This window comes from Ambystoma mexicanum, chromosome 12 (assembly GCF_040938575.1).
Source record: "Ambystoma mexicanum isolate Mex_15411 chromosome 12, UKY_AmexF1_1, whole genome shotgun sequence".
NCBI lineage: Eukaryota > Metazoa > Chordata > Amphibia > Caudata > Ambystomatidae > Ambystoma > Ambystoma mexicanum.
Genome location: NC_090936.1, coordinates 131,305,783 through 131,330,674, shown reverse-complemented (window position 1 = coordinate 131,330,674; position 24,892 = coordinate 131,305,783). Strand labels below are relative to the sequence as shown.

Sequence of the window (24,892 nt, the reverse complement as noted above, 5' to 3'; positions counted from 1 at the left end):
AGAGCCCTTTGGCCTTCTAGTTCCAACTCTCTGCAGATCCGATGCTTTTCCAAGCAGAGAGTTGGTGGTAGATCTCTGTTCCGCAGGTGCCTCCCTCTGGAATTGCTTCCCTGCCCCTCTCAGACTTGAGCCGGATCTCCTTAAGTTCCAGAAGCTTTTCGAGAACCTCTTTTTCTCTTCCTCCTTCCCTATCCCCTGCTAATGTCCCCCGTGCCTCGTTTGACTGGCTGCCTAGTTCCCTCGGATTTTAGCAGAGTTCCAGGGCCTCCTCAACCAGTCTACCCCAGCACTTTGTCTCCCCTGAACCCCCCTAAACTGCACTTGCCCTTCCAGGCCCCATCCCCGCACTAGCCTAGCTGGGCCTGCACCCCCTATTATGCCCATCCAGCCTCGTTCTCTCACTTACCATGTTGACCTTCTTTCCCCTGCCCTTGCCTAGCCCATGCCCCCCCCCCTGCTTACTCCCCCTCCTCCCCAGCAATTGCACGCTCTCCACTCCGACCTGCACTCCCTTTCCCTCCTTAGCATTAGCGGAATCCGCTATGACCATTGCTGGTAAATGTCTAATGATCAGAGTGAGCTCCATCAAACCAAGGCAATGCCACAACGGCAGGCACACCCTTGTGTGATGTCTGAGGTAATCGGTCTAGTGAATTTCCCTGCATGCCCTCAACATCAGTGGAGATGCAGTCATTTACATCGAGGGTGGTATTGCATTGGATGGCCCATTGGACAAGCCTTTGGCGATCAATGTATGGTAGTTATTTTAGTTGATTAGCCCGTCCCTGGGATTTCCTGCAGTGACATCTCAAGCAGGACTTCTCTGCTCTTTTACCATGGAAGTAGCCTTTGAAGTATGGTAGTGCGTCATAGCCTTTTGGTGCCGTTCACTTGCCTCTTGTCTTTTTTAATTTTAACCAATGATCTAAAGATGTGAGATACAGAACAAACATCCCTCTTCCCACAACAACCACAAACCGTAATTGCTTGCAGATTTAAAAGTAAATAAGGACTTCAAGAAGTCTAAAAAATAAATTGGGATTCAGGTTAGAATTTTGAAATCCAATTAACAAAGAACACTCTATTTTCTTATTGAAATAACACATGTAAATGCTGTAGTATCTGCATACAACACTGTAATGAATGCATCAACTTCAGACCGAATGTGCCACAGTGGGCCTGATTCACAAAGCGTTTTCCAATGGGTAAAACACCTTAAAATTTTGAATCGGGCCCATTAAATCTGTAATGGGAATTGGCATGTCAAAACTGTACTGCTTTGACATTTTTCATCGCTGTCCGGAAGATTGAAATCAATTCAATTAGAGGAAAATTATCAGAATACCATGGGGTAATTTCCCTTGTGTGCAAACGGCACAAAGGGAGCTTCTAAAAATGTACACTGCAGTCCCCTCTATGCAGTCTTCGTGTTTACCCTAAGAAGTACACACAGTGCACATAAAACAGGGCAGACGCGGCTTTAAATGCACTTTGTTGTGTGGAGAAGCCTAAAGGCCTTCAGCCATGCATGTATGTTGGAGGTATTCTACATGGGGTCATGTGACATCCGCCAGAAATCCAACTAATTTACCCAAGCATTGAAATCGGATGCTGATGGGAATACACTTGCTTTGGCAGGCTAATTCGGTAGCTTTGTTCTGTGCCCCTAGTCTGCCTGCCAAAAATTCAAAAAACATCGGAGTACTAAATCAAGTACAAAACTATGCGTACATATTTAACGCATGATTTTGGTGCCTAATTTATCCCTCCACAGGGTTTTGAAAATGGCCCCCTGTGTACTGTTTTATTATGCATTTGGGGCATTGAGGGGGTCACTGCTCTTCAAGTGATAGAGACCACATTTCTGAAGGGGCTGCTTGGATTACCCAGTTCAGCCCTCATTTGTGCAATTCATGCTGAACTGAGTCTTGGGTAGATGATTGGCTCTTGTTTATTTATTTTTTTGTTAGCTAAGTGTTTGCTCTAATCGAAGGACGGGCCGACACAGCACATTATCAGGGCCATTATAGAGGAGGAAGGATGGAGTGGGGTCCCCTGAAGTAGGTATATTAATGTTTTTTTTACCCTGTTCACTGTTCGCTCATTGTTTCTACAAAATGATCTGTTGAGTATGGACCACAAATCGAGTTTGGAAAAAATGTTTTTTTATAACTTTCTCAAACTCTGTGAAGTTAGTGTGTTGCTTGTCCCCGTCAATAGGAGGCTGGCCATGATAAGTTCAGCGGACACCATGCAGCCATATCTCAGTTTTGGTGCTCATGTACAGGATTGGTGGCAATAACAAGGGCCCGTTCAATCTGTTGTTGTTGAGAGACGTTACTGCAAACTGGAAGGGCTAGCATGATTTTTCCAGTTATCCCGTCTGTGGGGATCAATGTGTGAGGACATCTTACAGTTTGTAATTTTTGCCGTCTATATTCATCCATTAGAAGATGCACAATTCTGCCTGTTTTACAACAGATGAAATTTGAACAATGCAGGACTGCACTATTTTTCCTTTTGTGTGGCATGGGTGCTGCTTTCATTTACAAAGGGAACTTTGAAGTTAAGAAAACTCTATATAGCTCTGAAACCAGAGGTTTAAATTGTAAAGGTTAAGAAGTGCTTGTACAGTTTTCTATGGGATTCTGAATATGAATCCTGTATAAGGGCTACTTTATCTGTATTGTCTGGCCTGCAGAAATGTGGTAGGAGAAAAACTTTGTTTTATGAAAACAATCTAGTGTATATTGAAACGTAGGATTAGGGACTCGTTAGAAGGAATGTTTAAGTATTGTCTGTATCATTTGTGCACACAGTTGGCTTGGGGCTATCTGAATGAATTAACTGTTTTACTTTAATGTATAATAACTATTTTATTTGTTGTATTTTAGAGCATGGATGCTTCAATATGTTTTTCTTTTAATTGCATTTAACTTTCATGGCACTTTGTGACAGAAATAAAGTGTTAGCAGTAATATTATGTTCATAATGTGCTAGACCTCTTATAAAATCTTTGTGAAATAACTGATTTGTGTTCAATTAGTGTAGTAAAATGTGGGCTTGTATCCTTTGATTTCATATTGGAATGTTAACGGAGAAAGAGGGGGTCAGATAAGACAGTCACCCAAGCGCTCGCACTCTAAAAAGTTCACGGGTAGAAGGCAGCGGGTGATTGTATGACGTGGGTGCTCTGGCCCAACACTCCACAGTACAAGTAGTTAGTTAATGAACATATACAATAACACTGCGCCAAACACTGAGTTTGTGTAAATGGATGCGTACGTTTTTTATTCCATCCAAAGTCAGCCTGACACGTGTTTCGAGACTAAGCTCTTCTGAGGCTTCAGTTGTTCGTAATTCACTACAGTCCACAATGGGCGTATTGCCATAACACCAATTCAAATAGAACACCTTGCTATCGCTTCTCTGTGGCATCGCACCAAATATAATTGCTAGCCTTTCGGCATCCCTCTGTTTTCAAAAACGTGAATGTATTGGAATGTTACCCTTTGTTTGGCAGAGGGAGTCTGCGTTGGTCCTCTTAAACCTCCCCAGCATCCCTTCAGCAGACACTACAGCCCTCTACCTTCCATGTATGTACCTCTGAGCGGAGAAACGTGAACCCCACTTAGTGAATACGTTCCAGTGATGTTAAATACATATAGTCCTTACTCGCCTACAAACGGCTGATGTTCTGTGAACATATCACATCGTGTTAGTAGTTGGGCCCACTTTTTAAAAGTCCCCGTTTGTAAGCATTCGTACATACCAACATTTGCAAATACTCAATGGGGATATTTTGCAGCAGAAAAAAAATAAAAATGGCATGTATCCCTTCTTATGGTGAAACAAGCACAACAAAAGTAGCAAAATTCTATATTTTTGGATACAAGATTTAGAATTTCCCTGTAATTAGAACGTTGGAGTATGGTGGATGCTGCTTCATGCATTCATATTTGTTTACCGATGAAGTAAATGTTTTGTTTTCCAAAATGAGAAAGTTCAGTTATGGTTTCCTTTGCCCTTTAATAACATGAACCGTTTTCCAGATTTTAGCACGCAGAGAGGAGGTTCTATCCAGTCAGGTTGACAAATACACACTTCATTGCTGGGTGAAAGCCTGTGCTCCATGCGGGCCAGCGGCACCTCGCCTGTAGTCCACCATTTTTGTATTGTCACTCAACGCCTCATGGAACCATGCTACTGGCCCCCACTTACTTGCGCTTGGCACCATCTTCTCCCTCACCGGCTGGTGTCTATCCGCCTGCTGCCATGGACATAAAAAAGGTATTCCTTTTCTGTGTGCCTGATGGTCATCTTTGTAGGTTCTTTAAGGGAATTTGGCAGGTGCTTTCCGTGCAAAGCCATTTTCCCTTCAAAATAGATCATAGTTGTCCTGGTTGGCATGCACGGGTACTAATAACTATAAATGGCTTGGTGGCAGCCTTGATCAGCCAACGAACGATTCGCTGAGGGATGTATTGCTTTTTCATTGGAGTGATTAAGGGCTTTCTTGTAGAGTTATACATAGTTGTGCTGAGAAGCATTTTTGACACTCGCGTAGGTGTGTGGTTTAAGTTTTTGGTTTAGCTCATCCATTCCCAACTTTTTTCTCCCTATCCTGTTGCCTTGTCTGCATCTACAAAAGATGGAGATTTGGAGTAACCTGCGGCGAAAAGGTTAGATGGTCTCCAGGGAGAACAGACCGACCTGCAGCTGACATGCAACCAACTTGGACTTCTTAAAGCCGATATGTTCAGGCCGTTTCCCCTCATTAGAGCAAATTGTCGTCTGCTAAGGCCAATGTAAATTAAGATGTTGCAGTTTCCCAGTTTCATCGCACGGTGGCAGAAAACGCTGCCTGTTTGTTAGCATCACTCGGGTCGCAACGAGGATAATCATTTCCCATCCTTCCAATGTCACTCATTTGAGGCACAGCTCGCACATAAAGGATTTATTGTGAATGGCCACTGATACCAATGATTGGATCCCCGGTACTGCTATTGCTGCATTCGTGGCATGCACTCTCGTCGTGCTGCGTGCTGCCAAAAGTCAATTGTAAACCTAAGTATTAAGACTTCCCAGCTTCTTGCCACATTTTCTTTTGCAAATAGTTTCTGAGGTGTGCAGTTATTTAATTCTGCATTGCATGTTCTTTATGCGCCGTTGAGAAACTAGTGGCCATACTGATTTTCAAATGACATGTTAAAAAAAGATTCGACGAGCACTCAATCGTATGCCATGGCATGAATTCAATATTGAAGGAGCCGCGCTTTGACCCTCGAAATCTGAAAGGTCGTTTTCTCCTTTGTTCCCATAAACACGTGATGCAGATTTTCTAACATAAAGTCGTGGAACATGGCCTAACACTGCTTTCACTTTTGTTGCGGGAAACGGTATACAGACTCTTCGGTAAAAAAATGAGATGCTGTCCTGTTTTGCAATCTTTTTTCAGTTGCCACGCATGTAACGCTGAATTTTATGATATGCCATGGAGACACTCGCTTCTGTTTTTATGTCCAGATGGACTGGGCAGTTGCGCAAGGACCTGCGGGGCAACTACAGTCCGAATCTAATGGTGAACTATGGTTTGCACTCTGCCCCTGTTTAGGTTCGCACAAATGAACCTAAATAGCCTAACGTTGCTTGCCTTCTTGTACTGTATAAACAAAGAAACCTAGCATTTCTGTGCGATTTAGAGGCTTATGGCACCAATTGCCTCCTTTCCATTCTGGAAGTTTTTGACCTAGAAAAATCTCAAATGCTTAGGCTCCTGACTGGGGGTCATGTGTCAGACAGACTGCTTGGAACCGGGGCCAAGTTTGCTGGCATAACCGACTGTTTCGAACAGCCTCACTACGGGACGCCCCTCAGCACCACTTCCACTGCCTGCCCCCTGCAGAGCCTCCAAAACAGGCGCTATAGGCGCGAATAACCTTTACAAAAGAAAATAAGCTACCTTTCATCCTGTAATACTGCTCTTCTGTCAGATGGAACCCCTTTTCAGTGTTGATCACAACACTGAAAACGGAATCGTGTGACAGTCTGGCATTGCAGGACGAAAGATAAGTTTTCTTTTTTTTTTTAATGTAATCTGGCCTTTAGCACCCACATCTTCCATACCGGTAAGGGCACTGCAGCCTGCAATAACATACCCATGCTTTGCTCAGGCCATTTACTTGGGTGCTGGCAGGGTTGGTCCACCACCGTGGGTAATAAATAATGCCTGGGTTCATCATTTCTGTTAGGAGTGAGAGCATTTTATCCATAAATGAGCTGGGGAAGGGGGGTGGAGGGGCTAGGTAGTATACCCTTACTGCAGACCTCCCTACAGGGTGTTTTTGCGCATAAAGAATGCCTAGTTAAATCTTTAAATACTTGTGAGACATCTTGATCTGATTGGACCATTTTGTTCGAGTCCTTTCCTGTAGCATAAAACAGGAATCAGTGTGACACATCCGTGTCAATATAAGAGGAGCACGTTTGCTTCTTTCCATTCGTAATCCAAAAAAAGATGGCCTCCACATCTAAAAAATTTGCCACACATGTGCTTAGCTTGCATTTCTTTTCTGGTACATAATGCGACTTCCTCAAAAGGTCCAAGTGAAAGGATAAAAATAATTGCTTATCACCCTTGTAGCCGTTTCAATCTGCATAATTTAAGTAGCAAGGTTAAGTTGGATGTGCCGCATAATTTGACTATTTTTGCAAAGGTTATCAAATGAGTATGTTCTAAGAGATTCACCATTTCGGAGCCTTGCATATGCATTTTCTGTAAGATGCAGCTCCTCCGGCTGTGGAAGGAAATACAGCAGTTCTGTTGTGAAGAGGCGCTATGTCTATTAGCCTGGATGTTTACTTAAGCATTAATGAAAGCCAGATACTCCCCGCACCGGACATTAGATGCACTCTGCACTCTCTGCGGATCAAATCACGCATTCAATTTGATCTGCTTCCTCCTAAGCCTTTGTTTCTTCAGCCATGGGTTCTAGATGTTCAAGTTGTTGGTTTTTGACCATGATTGTAACAGCAACCTACTGATTGCCGCCAAGGTCACATGATCAAAGGGGTCAACTGCCCCCCTCCACCCAGTTATCTAAAAATTGTGGCAGGAGCTTCACTTAGCCCATAGACAGATGGTTGTGGTTTTCTCTCGGAAAATGGAAATGAATGCTATTTCACAATGATTAAAGGCACGTGTATTATAAATTGATATATGCTTGCATATGGACGTATATTCTACTATTGGGCCTCAGCCCCCTCCTACCAATTTTTTCTAGACACATTCCGGGCGGTGGGCTACACAAGGATTGCTTTTCTTATTCATTACCCTTTTTAGCACTTGACATCTGAAGTATTGAAATGTGCTTCTTTCGGTCTTTTCCAATTTCAGCTCTGCATGAAAGCATTGGATTTATATAGCATAACCCCATTTAGCCAGCCAACATGAGATAATTTTAAAAAATGTAGAGAGAACAGTGAGTGCCAGGGTAGGTTAGTATGAAGAAGAGATGCTACCTGGTGGTCAAAAGACAACCACATATTCTGGAAATGCAGGCTCTTCAGTTCCCTCCTGAGTTGCTGGAGAGGTGAAGGTCCATATTACTATGTTAATATAGCACCTGGATGCGCTACCCAAGGGGGCCTGTTTTCTGGATCTTTCCTTGTTGTATGTCTTAGATTCTATTCTGGCGATGTTGTGGCTCCTGGCACTGCAGATGCCTCCAGTGTTGGTGAGTTATTCAGCGAGGTGTGATGGAAATTTCTACTTGCCTTGTATTGGCTACCGGAATTGAGAAGGTGATGCAGGCCTGGTGGGGTAACCAGTGTAGTTCTGTGAGGCTTGGGGTGATGTGATCGGATTTCTTCAAACCTGGGATTAGACAGGCTGTGGCATGCTGAACAGCTTTCGCAGGGGAAAACAGGAGGATGAGACTCCGGTGAGGAGAGCACTGCTCCTATCCAAACGAGAAAGGACGAGTGCCTAGTCACGGCAGGTTCAAAGGGCATGATCTCCCGAAGGAATGAAAGCTGCTACCAGGCAGTATGGTCTTTCTTGCCAATGTCAGCCTTGAAGGAAAGGGTCCTGTTGGTAATGAAGCTGTTTTTTAAATATTTTATTTACATGAAGATTCTATTTACAAAAAGAGGTATGGTTGAGGATTATATTGAGAAATGGAAGGCTTTGAATGATTTATATGGATAGTATGAATATTTAGACCTATATTAGATATGCATGTTTGGTATGGAATTGGGGTTATGAAGTTTAGCTGATTGTGAGTGTATGGCTGTATGTTAGTGTGTGTGTATTTTGTGTTTGGGGAGATATTGAGTGTAATATGGTTCATTTTGCTTAGATCTTAGTTTTTATTGTATTTACATTTTATCTTTTTAATGATTGCTTGTATTTTTTATGAAAATATAAAATAAACATTAAAAAAGTAATTAAGCTGTGCGAATTAGCACTTCATGTGAGCCAACGGTAAACACCAAGTTTCACTTCCATCAACCACTTCTGGTATTGAACATGCCTGGTCGAACCCCCGAGGAGGCTAAATGCTGTTTTTGTGGAATTCAGGTAGGTGCTTGACAGCCATGCTTCAAGGAGTAGAAGACCGAGTTTTACTTGATGGATGTCATTCATGAAATTACCTTTTATGTCAAGCAGGGTGTTGTCAACATATTGGTGGATCTTTATGTCCATGTCATCAAGGTGTTCCCCCGGTGTGTCCATTCAGAGGTGGAAGATGACTGGGGATAAGATTGACTCTTGAGGGAGTCCACCAGTTACAGGATGTATTGGGTCTGTTGGTACCGAAGTTAAACATTGGAGGACATTGAGCTTTATGCGGCTGGTAGATATGTTGAGGGACACTTGGTGGTAGACCATATCAATGGCGACTCATGGGTTGAGCAAAACCAGTATACTTGATTACCTTTATGGAGGATGATGAGGCAGGCGTTGTCGACTACCTGGATGATGAGGTTTCTGTGATGTACCCTATCTGGAATCTGGATTGATATTGTTGTAGGAGGTTAAGTGTGGTTTTTCTGTGCAACTAAAAGGGGGGCTGTTTGATTTTTCGATGATCTTACAAATGGAAGGAAGATGCAGGATGTGTCAGATATTTGCCAAGTCGTATGGGTCGAGCAGGATATGGTCAGCCTTCATTGCAGCCAGGAAAGTACATCGGGAAAGGGAGCCAATGATGGTACAGAGCAGTGTGGTGAGTGTTTTTACTCAGGTAGTCTTGATGGCCGAGGCTGAGAGCATAGCATCTTCATAGAAGCAAACTTAATGCTGGTCTTCTTCTAGTGTATGCCTGCAGTATTGGCTCTCGGATATGGAATGCCCGAGGATGTCTTTCTATCCTGGGCTTTTTCTCTTCTATGGGGTAGGTGCTGTATTTTTTTGTGATCATTTGCAAATTTAACTTTCCATAGAAAATACCTCAAATCTCTGTGAGGCGATACCATATACAACTTATTTTCTACGTTAGGGATTGTACCTGAGTAGTATTGCTAGTTTAAATCAATGTTTGTGCTCATAAATAAATGTAGGTATATCTGGAATATCGGACATTGACCTTAAAGCTGCTTTAATGTGGTGCAGTGGAAAAAGATTTTGCTATACAAAGACTGGGCCAATGTCCCAATATTCAGTTCGGTGCCGAGAACATATATTTATTGTGCAGAGCCTTGCTTTGCCCATGGCCATCTATCCCAGAACTATCCTGTAATTTGTCTCAATAAATGTTTATGATATATTCGTCATTATTATTGCTTTTTGATGGGCATTTTACAATGTATTTTCCAGAGATGGTTATCTCTGCAACGACCTCACGTTACTGTTTAAACAATCTAGAAAGTACTGCAAAATCGGCTTCTCACGCAATTCAGCGACAGGAAGCTTTACTACCCAAATAAACCGCACCAGATAAATGCTTAGTGCCACCATGCTGTGTGTGCGGGCAGCAGCAGCATTTTAATAAAAGATTCCATTAGAAATGAGCATTAATACTCCTTAAATCCATATACCCTTTTTACCTCTCTGGAATTCATTTCAGCTTCACTTCAGCGGATCGTTTAATGAATGTGTAGTGACACATGCAGAAGCTTTCAGTATATCAATTGTAAAAATTACATTTTTTCAGCACATTGCAGATTATATAGGATGACAGACAAAATGCAGTATCTGATGATTTCCATTTTTATGATGCAGCCAGCGAATGAATAAATGGCGAACGCCGTGCTCTATCACTGCTTACTACTTGATTTCCGATTCACACTAAACCAAAAAGTTATGCCTGACAAAAAAAGGGCAGTAAAAGACACTTGTACTTCAGAACAGAATCCCTTCCCAAGAACATAAATAACGGCAATGTGCTTTTCATCCGTTCATGAATTTCTACTGCAAGATACTATCAGATCAATGCGTTAGTTGGGTAGAACTGCAGATATTTTATTTCTAGTGTATGCACTATTCCTGCCAACAGCTAGATTTGGAAATCCCTCTTTTTTCGACTACAGCTACTAATTACTTCCACATGAGCAGAAGCGTCGCGGTCAGTAGCCTCATAGGCTTGACTTCATTAAAGCCCTGTTTGTAAACCCTGAAGTGATCAGAAAACCCATTCTTCAGAAATCTTTGGTGGTGAAGAAATAGTCCTCCACTGCCCCAATGATAAAGAATCCTTCCCCCTTCCTTGTGGACGTGTGTGCTTTGAATTCACTCCAGACCAGCACCAACACCTCTACAACTTATCAAAACACTATTCCTAAAGCATTTCCCTTAAGCTGCTGATGTCCCCAAAGCCATTTCTTAATGATCTCCTCTGTATTGTGGTCTGAAAAGGCTTTCCCGTTATACAGTTTAAGTGATGAACACTTGATGCAAACGTGTTCATCTCCATTTCTCAACTGGTCATACAGCATGCCTTCATTATCTGGTTCATGGAAGCCATTCAGTATTTAATTGTGGTTGGCAGATTTGCACCAACTAATCTCTTTTGGAGGCCATCAAGCTAACAGACATAAAACAATCTGTTGGCCATTGGCCAGGGTCACTCTTGACCTTTAGTTTTTAGTTACAATTGTTAAGCTAAGAGTGTATGACAGAGGCCTATACTTCCTAGAATATTGAATAAAAGGGATGCAAACCTCATTTATTAAACAGAGGGTTCTGCCAGACCCCCATGCTCGCATTAATAATCCAAGGAAAGAGTTGCTTTTCTGTGTCCTAATCCTGCAGGTTTCAATGTCACAAAGCCTTTGGTGAAGGATTGTAAAGAATTGATATCAGATGAAAGACAGTGCTGGTAATCAGAAGAGATCGTTTAGCTTGGATACCTATAGTGTGAATACCATCTGAACTTTCCTTGCAGTTCGCCAAACAAGTATTGTCTATGCTTAGTAAAGTACCCGAGTAGCAGCCTTTTACCTAATTAAGGGAAGCATAGCCCCCTCCCCCTCAGGAGAGCCCAAGTTGGAGGTTTAAGCTTCTGGTTATGGACCTTTGCTTGCAATCTCACTGCTGGCCCCTCTCACCTAGCGGAAGACGAGAGTATGTGGACACCTATACATGCAAGCTCCATCACAGACAACCTAAGTGAAAACAACATCATGATTTTGATCTTCAGGAAACATTGTCACCCAAAGCATCTCCAAACATTACAGGTTTACTCCCCTGATGAGCTCTCAATTGGATTCTATTCCGCTGTCCTAATCTAAGATTGAAGAATGTGTATTTCCCAAGATCCTTTACATCCAGAGAGCCCCTCAGGAGTTCATGCACCACTCTGTTTCTCCTTTTCCCTATATGACCACGATTCTTATAATATTCACATTTCCCAAGATCCTTAAGATCCAGAGAGCCCTACAGGAGTTCATGCATCTCAGCGTTTCACTAAGATCTGTATATTATAATATGGTCTCCAATGCCCATTTTTGGACCTCATTCTAAATTTGTGTCAACAATCTCCTTTCAAAGACCAATCTCCAGGAGCAGGGGGTGATTCATCTGTCTGAACCATGTTCCTGGAGTTTACCCTCATGATTATTGAAGAATTGAAATTCAAACACGGACACATTATTGCTTAAAAACGTGTTTCATGGAGGCAATCTAGATGCACTGACAATTTAACAATTACTACTTTTACCAAATTGCCTTCGCCCAATGTATTGCATTGTTAGCAAGGTAATTTTATGGGAGCACTTTTAAAGGGGGTCCTGGGAGCTGAACGTGACATTTTCAATTTAATAGATGAGAAAATCAAAATGTTTGTGCACCACAGCAGAAGCTATGTAACCAACGTGGCTAGCTGCTGGCAGTAGAGGGACATTTTGCCGATCTGCTAAAGCCTGGAGTCTTCAGTAAGAAGTTGACTTCCATGGCAGAGTAAAACGATGCAAAGGAGTATTGAGTCCATTAATTTCCCATCCAGTGTTTGGCTGCATCTAGTGTCTCTGTGTCCAACGTTGGCCCCTCTATTCATATCAGAGGACACGTTGTGCTGATAATAAAATTGAATAATACCATTTTTTTATTTAATGTTGCACTTCAAGCTGGACCCCTCCCACTTCTAAGCGGTTCTATTCGATAGTTTCGCTTTTTGTAGGTCGCCTAAGAAAGACAGTTTTTTTTTTCCGGTCGATTTTAGACGGCCTGCAAAAAGTGAAAAACATCACATTGCTTGGCCCCCTCCCGCCCCACCCCCCCGCCCTCAGACGGGATGCGTTCAAAATCGGGGGGAAGGGGGTTTCACTCCCGAATTCCCCTTCCTCAGCCGCCCCCCCCACTGCCTCCCTCACAACCCAAGAATTCCCCGAACTGACAGACACACAAACACTTAATTTTTCTCCCGCAATGGCTCTTCCGGGTCCTGGCCTGCCTGTCAGCCCCTGTACGCACACGTGTATGGCAAGGGCATTACAGTTTGATTTAGAAAGACTGCTCTGTGTGGTCACAGAACCGTCTTTCTAAATATGTCTTTTTTTCTATTCGACGAATAGAAAGACATTTTGACTTGATACCCTTCTAAAGAACTACAGGGTATGCTTTTCCAGTGTAATCAATGCCATCTATGGAATATTATTTTTCACCTATTTAAATGGATGCATTATCATATGTATAAATTACGAATGTATATAGCCACCTCTTCTTCCTTGAAGGAAGGTAGAGAGAGGCTGCATCTAAATATATAATGCATAAGTCGCAGATCTATTGCAGAAGGTAATTACCATTCTGTCTGGGTGTCTTACATGTTCTTTTGCTCTGCAGTTGTATTGTTCCCCTAGTGGGGGAACGTGCTATGCACAAACCTGGTTTCTAGGCACTAGCTATCCCACTCATCACTTGTCTTGATTTAAAAGCAACACAATAGTAAATTTGACTGTTTCTGTGAAATGCCATGTTGCTACTCTGCAGTTCTTCTATAATAGACTATTTCTTAGAAATAAACAGTTATTGATTCCTTGTCCCTCATTTAATGTGCTTTTTGTTTGGTTGGCCCTGCAAAGCTGATTACATTGTGCAGTTCGCACAGCAAACCCTGCCTTACTTATGGGGATTCCAAAGCCTATTTTTAATCTATTTATTTTTTTTCTGAATTCCTTTCGGATGTTTACATAATGGATGACCACCCTTCTTAGATCTGGAATGTGCACTGCCCTTTCATAGAAGATTGCCCCTGTTCAAAAGGATGTTGAAAGTTCAGTTGTGTGATGGATTTGAAAATGGAAGATAAGAAGTGGCTCGGATAAATGGACGTTCCAAAAGAGATTCTTAAACTTCACTTTGATACAGTTTCCAATGGCGGTGTGTCCTTCTTGTGTAAGCCATATTAGGTCATTGGAACACAAGTAGAGGTTTTGTTATCAGGCAGCCCTATAACTGGAAGGCTCTACTCTATCCACTGGCATCTTCTGTTACCAGTAAATAGTACTGTTCCAGTTCAGGAAGCACCAGACAATACTTTGAAGCTAGATTGGCGAGCTTCATGATGGCAGAGTGATAGTAGTCAGCCAGGAAGCTTTGATATACAGCCTTTTTTGTTCTGCTTTCCATATCTGATTACATAACCAAAAGTGAGTTATCTGGCGTATTTAATTATCTGGCACCATTGGGCGACAGAGCCAAGGACAAGTTATTAAAAACTAGGGACATTCAAAATAGAAATGTGTCCGCCACACATCCCTACTAACCTCACAATGTTGTTGTTGTATGGGAATCGTGGTTGTTTTGATTCATTGAAAACAATGACTTCCACATAATGTTGTTTTGTGTTTTTTTTTGTTTTGTTTTAACAAAATGCATTTTTGTCTTCTTTCTTACATGGAATCTCTTCCGAGTGTTTTTATACTGATTGATTAAAAATGTTTATCTCTATGGTTTCTTTCTTGATCCAATGACTGACATAAACGGTAGCACTTGTAACTAGACACACCTAGTGCGTGTAGGTGGGTAGCTGTGGTGGCACTTCTTTATATATACCATTGGGTTTCCGTCAGTGCCCGATAATCTTGCTTTTAAAATACGTTTTTTCTAGTAACAGCTAACATAAGCCTTGATGACAAGAACTTTAAACAAAGAACCTTAATTTCACTTGCTACATGTAATTAATGCGATCATGATACCTTTGGTAGACATGTATGCCACTCAGATGTCTGTACAGTGTGTAAAGTTTCGTAGCATTTTCAGTCCCCGATATGGAATGGGACTAGTGAGGGAAATGTGTGTGCGTGTTTTTTTGGGGGAGGGGGTGCAGAAGGAATATAGCAATGACCATAGGATTCCCGCCATAGAGGAAAGGCGAGCAGGTCAAAAGGTGCAGTCATGAGCTGTTTTTCTTTAGGACGCTATTGAAGGCCAGAAAAGTAGTGGCATTATATATCCCCGATTTCTTTTTGCATTACTAGAGGGGTAATTGCAACTGAGTTATGTTAGAATTTGCCTGAAAGTAAAGCACAAACATTTTCAATGAAAGGTTGTTAATGCAACTTTTGTTTTTCGTTCAACAGGTTAGGCCAAAGACCTTGATTCCAGACAGTCTCCCAGTATCCTTATGCAGAGACCAACCCTCAAAACAACCTCCTACCTTTCAAAAAGCAACGGTTGTAAGCATAAAAAATCCAAGCCCTGCCCTGCCTACTGCCAACAACACTGTCGGTCACATACAGATGCAAAATGGGCAATCGCCGAATGTGGCAGAGTCTAGAGCCATCTCTCCTGCTTTAAGCAGTGGGGGAGCGGCCTACGCCATTCTATCCACAGCCTCCCACAATACGACTCCGAACAACACCAGCACCAACACCAGCACCTCCGTAGTCAGCGATGGCATCAAAGTGCAACCTCTCCTCCTCAGCGCAGACAGCAAAGTATGTGGTATTCTGTCAATGTGCAACTCTTGTGATTATATGGCATTTCTACACACAGACTTATAATAGCAAACATATATTTTTTACGAGGTATATGCTACTAGCTTTTAAAAAAAAATATTGTATTTGTCCTTTTTTATTTGCTAGTAGCGGTTTCCTTGATTTGTTATACTCCAATACCATGCCCTCCTTGCGTGGCATTTATCACCTGGGTTATTACTTGAGCAAAGGAAATCTGCTTGATTTTCACCCGACATGTTTTGACTTTATCAGTGAGCTACTGTGGACAGCTTACCTCGCGTTTACAATGTCATGCATTTTAATTTTAGTAATTAATGCACACTAGAAAAGATGCAATTTTCAGAAATCCAAGTTTTTCATATTTTAAAGGGCATTGGTAGTGTTGGGAGTAGTAGAACCCACATCCTGACCGACACTTGTCATTTAAATACTGTGAAACACAGCAAATAAATTCAGCCAATAACAAAACAGGGCAATGTAATAACCGTGGAAATGATAGGCATGCGCCTTTGCAGTGCCTCTTCATTCTAGCTCCCCCTTCTCCTTACGCTTGCTTTTAATATGTACAACACTGCATTCAGGGTGGGAGGGGCAGTTTAGCACTAGCGCACACGCAGTCCCCATTGCTTTACTCCACCAGTGTGAAGGTGATCATTACAGTGACAGCTGCGTAACTGGCTATGGAGCAGGGTCACGTTTCCTTTCGGATACTAATGAGGCATTCAGCAGACTGGGGAAGAGAATTGGGGATCGGTTACAACATGATTGAGAGATGGGGTGGATAATTAACACTTTCCATGGCAGAGAGAGAGGGAGCATTCCTTTAAAAGTGGAAATCAGTGTGGCACGAGTAAAAGAAGCCATTCCTGTGCATAGGCCTCGTAAGGAAGGTATCGATCCAGGAAAATTGAGGATTCATGTTTATTTTGGTAAACAGAAGGGTAACTGGGTTGGAGCCGCTGTTAAGAGGCGGCCTGCTTTGAGAACTTAGCGAGGAACACCCCGAGCGTGTTCCTACATATGTGTTGTACTTTGTTATTAGAAAGTACATATTTACTCAAATTACTTAATCCTCGGTATTTGAAACCACAAATCCAAAACACAATCCCAAAAGAATGAAGATTGAAGGAAGATTTATTTTTCGGCAGAGAATGGAAATTTTATGTTCCCAGTTCAGAGATCTGTATGGGTATTTCATAGTTCATAGCAACTCTAATCATTATGCAGGTTCTGGGCCTAACTGCGTTAGTTTCATTGTCTCTCCCAACTGCAGGTGGTGCAGGAGCTAATATATTCTGCTGGCACCAAGCAATATTTCATCAGTAACAATTCAGTGATGGCTGTAGGCGATTAGAGATGCTGGTTTGTAGACTCCATGTATGAAGATGGCTCTGGGATTCAAACATTCAGGCTCCAATATTGAAGTCCTGGTGGAAGCTGCGCTCTTTGCTCTTTGCCTGGTCTCATGAAAAAGAGAGAACACCACATTAAGGGCCCGATTCATGGAATATTTATCTTGCGCGGTTCAAACTGAATTTGCACTGCTGAAAAGTGACTGCACTGCCAACACAAACCCTGAAGCTGGCAGGAGGCTACTGCCTCTTGGTGCCACACTGAAAAGCTAAGCAGCCATGTGAAAAACTACTACCTTCTACAAAGGACTAGTTCTTCTGAATTGGTCATCTTTTCTTTTTCAAATACATTTTATTAGCATGTACGCAGCACATTTCAACTTGTAGCCACATTGCTACCAATCTCCCCTTCAAATGCGTTATTGGCTCATCCGTATTATCATACAATTAAGTTACCATTTCAACTCTCAAAGTTGTTTTAGTGTCCATATTTCTCAAAGAACAGAAGCCAGGTGTGTCATATATGGCATGAGCTTTAGAGATCCATTCCTTTTCTGTGGGGGCTATGCTTTTCTCCCAGCCTTGGGATACACAGCTTCTTAACGCCGCCAGCAGGGTGCCTATCATGTGTCTCCCCTCCCCCACCACCCCCACCTCCCGCCCCTACATTTCCTCTGTCCTCCACTCCACACAATAGCATTAGGGTAGGCATTTCCCTTTGCCTTCGCCTCCCACCCCACCCCCTCTTGCCACGCCAGGACTGATTGCCAGTCAGTACTGCTGGATGCAGGGACATTCCCACCACATATGATAGTATGTACTGTGCAGTTTTCTACACTTCCAACACCTTGAATCCGCCCCCGGGTACATTCATGCTAGCACATTCGGAGCATAGTGCCAGCAGTGAATGAGTTTCAACACCTGCATCCTATACTGTGGTGACACTGTAGATCCCTTATCTACTCTGCATATCTTGGTCCATAACCCATCCGAGATGTCTCTATATAGATCCGCTGCCCACGTGGCTCACACTGATAGAACCCCTTTCACATCACTACGCCTGAGCTCCTCGTGCAATCTGGCTATGCGCCCCTTGGTGTTGGTGCTTGGTCATTCATCTTTTAATAAAAAATCCTTTGGTCAAAGACTATTCTTTAGACATAATTGCTATTTACTTGACTGTGTTTGACTTGTAATTATTCTCTTCAAGTCATACAGCATTTGGAACCTCTTTCTCCGAACCATGCAAGTTTTACAATCCAATCATAACGGCAGTTACATTTACTATACAGACTTGTGCATATATATGTATTTCTCGGTCATCTTCCTCTGCCTCCTTTCCAACTGGTTGGGATCACCTGCATACAAAGGCGAGTAAAAAAAAAAAAAAAGCGATCTTAAAAACATGGCTGCCCCTTTAAGGAATTTAATGCCCATTTCCTATTTCTTTGCGCCTTCTGGGCTGGTCGAAATTGCTGCGCTCTGTGATAATCCTATTTCCAGGGGGGGGGCAGGGTTACTATTTGGCTGTCCACACTTTGTTTGATCCCTCAATTGATGAGGTTGTGCAAAAATGTAAGGTAAGTGTGACTGCAGCTAAATCTTTAAGCTCTGTTTCAGTGAGACAACCGTGCCATCAAAATTTCAGGTTGTTTAAAATGCATACTGTAAGTAGTAGTAAAGCTCCCTCATCGACGACTAAGCCTTTTTACTCTGAAAAATGGAAGATACAGAAAGAAGGTAAAAACAACCAGTATACCTTCAATATCTACATCTCAGGCTGCAAAGAGGTTTGTTTGACTTGCATCCGGGGATGTACAAACCATCTGATCTGCATCAAGGAACATGCATCCCTGGTAGCAGGAAGGATTGTGACATTCCTACATCAGTGGAAAAACATCACCCAAGAGCATTGAGTATTGAACATCATTCGCCTGGGTTACTCTCTGGCCCTTCCTGCTACACCACCATATTCATCGCCAAAGCTCCAAAAATCCTCTCCGGAACTTCTCAGAGAGATTTAAAAAATGTCATTCTTTGGGGGCGGGTCATAGAATTGGTTTCAGAAAAAGAAATGGGTCTGGGAATGTACTCCCTGTATTTTATAATTCCAAAAAGGAATTGCAGAATAAGGCCATTCTTAGATCTTTCGGAACTGAACCATTTCCTCCTTCTGGAGACATTTCACATGGCAACAGTACCTCAAATCCTAGTAGCACCCCAACACGACTGGATGGTAGCTATAGATCCTCAAGAAGCGTATTGTCACATACCCTTATTGAAAGATCGCTGTCAGCACCTTAGGTTTACTATATTAATAGTGCATTGCCAATACACATGTTTTCCATTTGGACTAAATTTGATTCCATGAGTCTTCACCAAAGTTTTGGGTTCAGTGACAGCCCACCTGCGATTTTAAAAGGTGCATCTCTATCCATACCTAGATGATTGGCTGATAACTGCCCAATCTCTAGAAGAAGTTTTGCAGAAGGTGCAGTTGAATGCAACACACTGTTCGAACTAGGATTCTCGATAAATGTGACCAAATAAAAATGAATCCCATCCCATAGGATTTAGTTTATTAGAGCATTGATGGATACTACTCTTAAAAAATAAAAAAAAAGCCCAACCCTGCCCCTTTTAGACATGGTTTTGGCATTACAATAACTACTCTCCGTTGTCATGCTTCGTTAAGCAATGTCGGCCTGTGGTGGTACCAAAGACTGCTAGGTCTGAATGATGGTCTCTTGCATCCATCTAATCCCCTACTCAAGACTCTGGATGAGAACCATTCAAAAGCACTTCACCAGCAGCTGGACCCAACTATTTGATCCGTCGGAGCATTGTGATCTCGATACCAATTCACATTCAGTAATCTTTGGTTTGGTGGAACAAATTGGAAAATCTATTAATAGGATTTCCATTTCAATCCCCCTACATCCTACATCATGTTGTAGTAACGGCAGACTCTTCTTAATACGGGTGGGGCGGCGCTCATTGTCAGGATTCAACAACAGTCTTTGGTCACAACAAGAGAGAAGGGACCACATAAACGTTTTGGAGCTGAAACATTTTTCATGCTCTAAATTCATTTCTTCCCTCAGTTCATTGAATGGTGGTGTACATTTTTATGGGCAATACCACCATTATTTTTTATGTATAAGCAAGGGGGATTCGTTCCTGTCCTCTTTGTTCTGGTGGAACAGATGTGGTACTAACAAAGGAAAACCATCTTTTTCTGACATAATCCCATCTAGAGGGAATGGAATATGTCTTAGCAAGCAAAATGGCCAGACTAGAGTCGGCTCCACACAAATAGAAACTAAAGGCATCTGTTGCGAAGGTGCTATTCCAGAGGTGTGGTCGCACAGAGGTGGACATGTTCACAAACCAGTACAATGTCCTGTGCCCCCTATTTGCATCAAGTGAGGGACAGGGACATTACTCTTTGAGCGATGCTCTACAGCTGGACTGCTTGAATAAGACAAGACGTATGTGTTATCTTCGCTTCCCCTGATTCACAAGAGGTTGATGAGATTCAAAACAACTCAATTCTACAATGATCCTCATAGTCCCATTTTGGCCCAGATTTGGTTTGCGCAGCTGCTTGATTTAACGAGGACAGCGAGTGTAGATCTGCCGGTGTCGGAAGATCTTCTGACTCAGCAAAAGGGGCAGGTGCTTCACCTCTCCCTCAATTATTAAACTTGAAGGCTTGGATCCTGAAGAACTGACATTCGCTCATTTACACTTATCTGAACAGAATCTAAAAATGACAGCTTCCAGGAAGGCATCCATAAGGAAGCAATATCGAAGCAGATGGTTCTGAGTTTTGCCATTGGACTCTGGATCACATTTTAAACCCATTGAAAGAGTCTGTCGACTATGTAATATCCTTTGTCATTTTTGGCAACAACAGGAGTGAAGGTTTACACTTGTAAACATTATTTGTCAGCATTAGGGGCCTATTGCAATAGAGGAGAGAAACCTTTTTCGTTAACTAAATTCTAAAAGCTCAAATTTCTGCTTACACTTCTCATACGGAAACTCACACAACCACTTCTCTCCACAGCAATCCGCATGTACTTCACAACATTGCAACAGACTAACAACACATAACCCGGCACAACAGCACATGGGAATTCACACCGACCCGAAAACCACACTTAAGCTAAGGGAATGATGCAAACCGAACTGAAGCTGCCAACAGGACATCACAACTCTCAGTTTCCTATTTCCCGCTACACCCTACTAGCCCCTCTCCCCCCCATCTCACCCTATTTTCACACCCTCCTTTTCAGATCCGCCAGAGTGCCTGGGGACCACTTCGGTGGTGACGGTGTGCGGTAGAATTACCTTTAACATTGAACCAGGCTATTCAGAGGCATTTCGAAGGCCTTCTTCGATTGCATGCATCTCTATTTGTGATCCTTCACCTCAGTGGGATCTAAATTTGTTCTGTCAGCGTTAATGCACAAACTATTTGAGCCTTGGTCTCTTGCGATATTGACCTCCTAACGTATAAGACAGCTTTTTTTGTTCCCATCACATAAGCGAGAAGAATAGGTGAGCTTCAGGCTGTCTTCAAATGAACCTTATCTGATTTTTCATGGGTAGAAATGGATTCTTCATACAGTGCAATCACCTTAACAAAGGTGATATCAGAATTTCATCTGAATCAAGAGATGTTCCTTCCAATGTTCCATCCCAGACAACATTCTTCACCGGACAAAGAGGCCTTACATAATCTGGATGTGTGGAGGACTCTAAAATTCTATTTAGAAAGGACCAAACCGTTCAGAAAAACAGATGAACATTTTGTCATGTCTGGTGGTCTTTCGCCTGGTAATACAGCTGCAAAGGCTTGAATTGCCAGGTGGGTTGTCTTGTGTATTGTGAAGGCTTACGACGTGAGGTGGATTTCAACTCTGCAGAGACTTCAGGGTCATTCCACAAGAGCCAAGGCAGCATCAGTAGCATTTATTACGCACGCCCCTATTACAGAAATGTGTAGGGCTGCTGCTTGGGCTACACCTCTTGCATTTGGCAAGAAATACTTTCTAGACGCATCTTGAAGGAAAGATGATACTTATGTCCAAGGGCTGCTTTGCAATTTATTTGCTAGAATCTCGTATATGCTGTCTCCTCCACCCTTACTATGATTAAGAATATTAAGTCTGGTCCCGACCAGTCGAGAAAGAGGGAGAGCAGGGCGGCAGATAAATTAAAAATGACATTCATTGTGATTCAGGTAATATTAGTCCCTGGTCTCCCTCCTTCACAACACCCATCCAGACTTCCCCAGTAAAGGCATATACTTGATCACAACCGCCAGAGGGCGAATAGAGAAAAAACCAAAGGGAACTGGGCGTGGCGGTTGGTGATGTGGGGGTCAAGGGTGGGACTGGTACGCGGCGGGACGCACGCACATACTCTAATAACTTTAATAACATTCTTGAAGCCAGCTATTTTCTGACCCGCCTGTGGATGCAGGCGATCACAACCAGTTGTGAAGGAGGGAGAGCAAGGACTAAGAGAACCTCAATCACCATTAAGGCGATTTTTCATGTTTTAATTATATTGTCTTTCCAGATCTCTGTTGAAGGTTCCCAAACCTTTCTAGAGACAACAGAAGTGCTGAGTTATTCACGTTTATGCTAATGGAATTTTGGCACTTTTCATGACCTACACACTCTCAAATAACACCTTTCTGCACATGCTCCCTCTTTTTACTTTAATGTATTTTCACGCTGTCAAGGTGTGCTTATATACTTAAACAGATTGAATGAGACCTACCGTTGTTCAGTTCACTCCATTGATTCAAACCCTTTTTTCCATTTTAAAAGGTAATTATTATTCAACCTCAACTTCAGACACAGCCAGAAAACAATTCAGAAATCAAGAAGGAACATGGGAGGCAGTCTGAAGAGACATATCATGGAAACACAGTTACCAAAAAGAAAAGGGAAGAAAATCCAGAGGTAACAAACTAATGTACAAAGAAAATACATTTGGTGCATGATGTTCAAATTTCAGGATTTGCAAGGAGAAAGGGGGAGCATTAAAATGCATTTAAAGGTATCTGAAATTCTATCAACTCTGCACTGCTTGCCATATCACACAGAAGTGAGTAATCAAAGTTAATATATGTTGTGTTCTCATAAAGCACGCTCACAACTTCATTATTTGCATTTTCTCAAAATATCATACATTGATATTACTTATACCATAACCTAGATGTGGTCATGCACCATAGGATTTAGGACATGCCTTCATGGCCATGACAAAGCATACAAGACGGGCCTTGCAAATTCCTACAAATCCCACTAGACCTACATTGAGAGGTCCTTAGTTTACATACTCTACCTAAAAGAAATGCACTTGCCCCATGGTGATGGGTGACACAATGTTTACCAGTTCTTTCTGTAAAATGGTGCATGTCACCATAAGAACACTTCATATTTGGTGCAACGCTGCCACCCAAAGGCCAGCCAAGCACAGTGAAAGCGTTTTATTTGCCATTTACTGCAAATAAAATAGAAAATAACTGTATATTAAATGTTTCTAGTAGTCCATCTTTGTATTGCACTTCACTGAAGTCAAAGGGGTAGTGGTTAGTTTTTTAAATTTACTTGGATTTGAGAATCTCATTCTGGGTGAAGCATTCAGTCTAATTGCTCTGTGAGCCTCACTTGCTTGGACTTGATGATAGTAGCCTTGTATTCCTTTTTGAATGGTTAAGGCATTTTGGAGTTCAAATGCCTTTCATTTTAGTCATTGCTCTTTAAGCAGTCATACTTCTTGCAGTATTTGTCAGCTCAGCAGTATACCAATTGTTAACTGTTTCTATGGAACACCATTTTAAGGGGTTTAGTTTATCTGGGTATGCAAGGCAAAGGTGCATTAGCTTACATTTGGTGATTGGCAGTCCAGTCTATGAAGGATAGAATAAGCCAGTGCAATGAACTGTGTTTGATTAAGAAGAGTTTGCAATGTTCTTTCTGCACTCTTGGCGCCTGCAAAGAAGGAAAGATGCCAGTGCCCTGTAGATGCTGTTTCTGTCTTCTAGTCTATTGAGATGGCAGGCGGTTTATTACTCGGAGGGCATATGAGGTCCTGGAGGACACGTTCAAGGGTTCAGAGAGCAGTCCTAAAAAAAAAAGACTAGAGAATTGAGCGGGGGACCTAATGGAAGGACAGTGCTGAGTGTAAGGTTTTTGGCTGAAAGGGTTGGCATGGATGGTATTCCAAGGTTGACCAAGTGGAATAAAGCTAAAGCTGGGAACTTTACTTCTATGTCTCGTCCCCTTGCACTCCTACCTATGGGTCATTCTGTCTTTCGTTAATAGGACCGAATGATAATGCAAAGCAGCATTATTGAATAGTGTTGTAGTGTGGGTGCACCTAGCAGGATCTCCTTGGCGTATGCTCCTGGAGGATCTATGTGATCACCTCAAAATATTCTGAAGACGAAAACTGTGAATTTGTTTTTCTTATAATGCATTTCGCTGCATATGTATGCGGGGGGCCTCGCAGCCCACCCAAATTTGTTAATACCCTTACCCCCCTCTCCTCCCACATATATATACAGCAAAATGCAGGCTTTTCCATTCGCCATTTTCGTCCTCGATTTTTACGTTTGGTATTTTGGTACGATACCCTCCTGGATCCAACTATCAGTCCTTTCCGTGGACAAAGTGAGCTTCAAGGAACTGCTGCTCTGTTATATCTTGTTGCTCATTTTTTTCACCCTTGCTTTTTCATTCCCCACCCACGATGGCATGAAAGTAGAAAGAGAGCAAAAAAAAGTGGGTCGAAGAAAGGGGGAGAGAACCGATGTATGGTGCAGAATGGGGTTTGTGGCTTGATTCACAAGTGGTAATAGCAATCATCTTAATTCTGGCTGAAATCTAAATGGTAAGCCCTGCAATTTAACACATAGAATAAGAGATGGGGTGGTTGATGGTGTTGAACACTGCAGACAGGTGGAAAAGATTGAAGACATGATTCCACTCTCATTGACGAGCATTGAAAAAGCACGTACGGTAGACTTAGCCGGTCTGATTGCTATTAAAAAGGTTTTTATCCTAAAAGTAGACTTGAGCTGCTGGAGGATGTAAGAGTCTCTGGGAAGTAGCTGG

The 24,892-nt window shown here is 42.3% G+C and overlaps 1 protein-coding gene across 2 annotated transcripts in view; it reads left to right on the top strand.

Moving 5' to 3' along the window:
- Positions 1–24,892, top strand: part of PHF21B (PHD finger protein 21B) — a 460,667-nt gene that overhangs the window by 314,866 nt on the left and 120,909 nt on the right. For both annotated transcript variants that reach the window (XM_069628165.1, XM_069628166.1), the window contains 2 exons: positions 15,022–15,378; positions 22,598–22,732. In XM_069628165.1, coding sequence (XP_069484266.1) covers positions 15,022–15,378; positions 22,598–22,732 — 492 coding nt within the window. The remainder of the gene's footprint in view (positions 1–15,021; positions 15,379–22,597; positions 22,733–24,892) is intronic.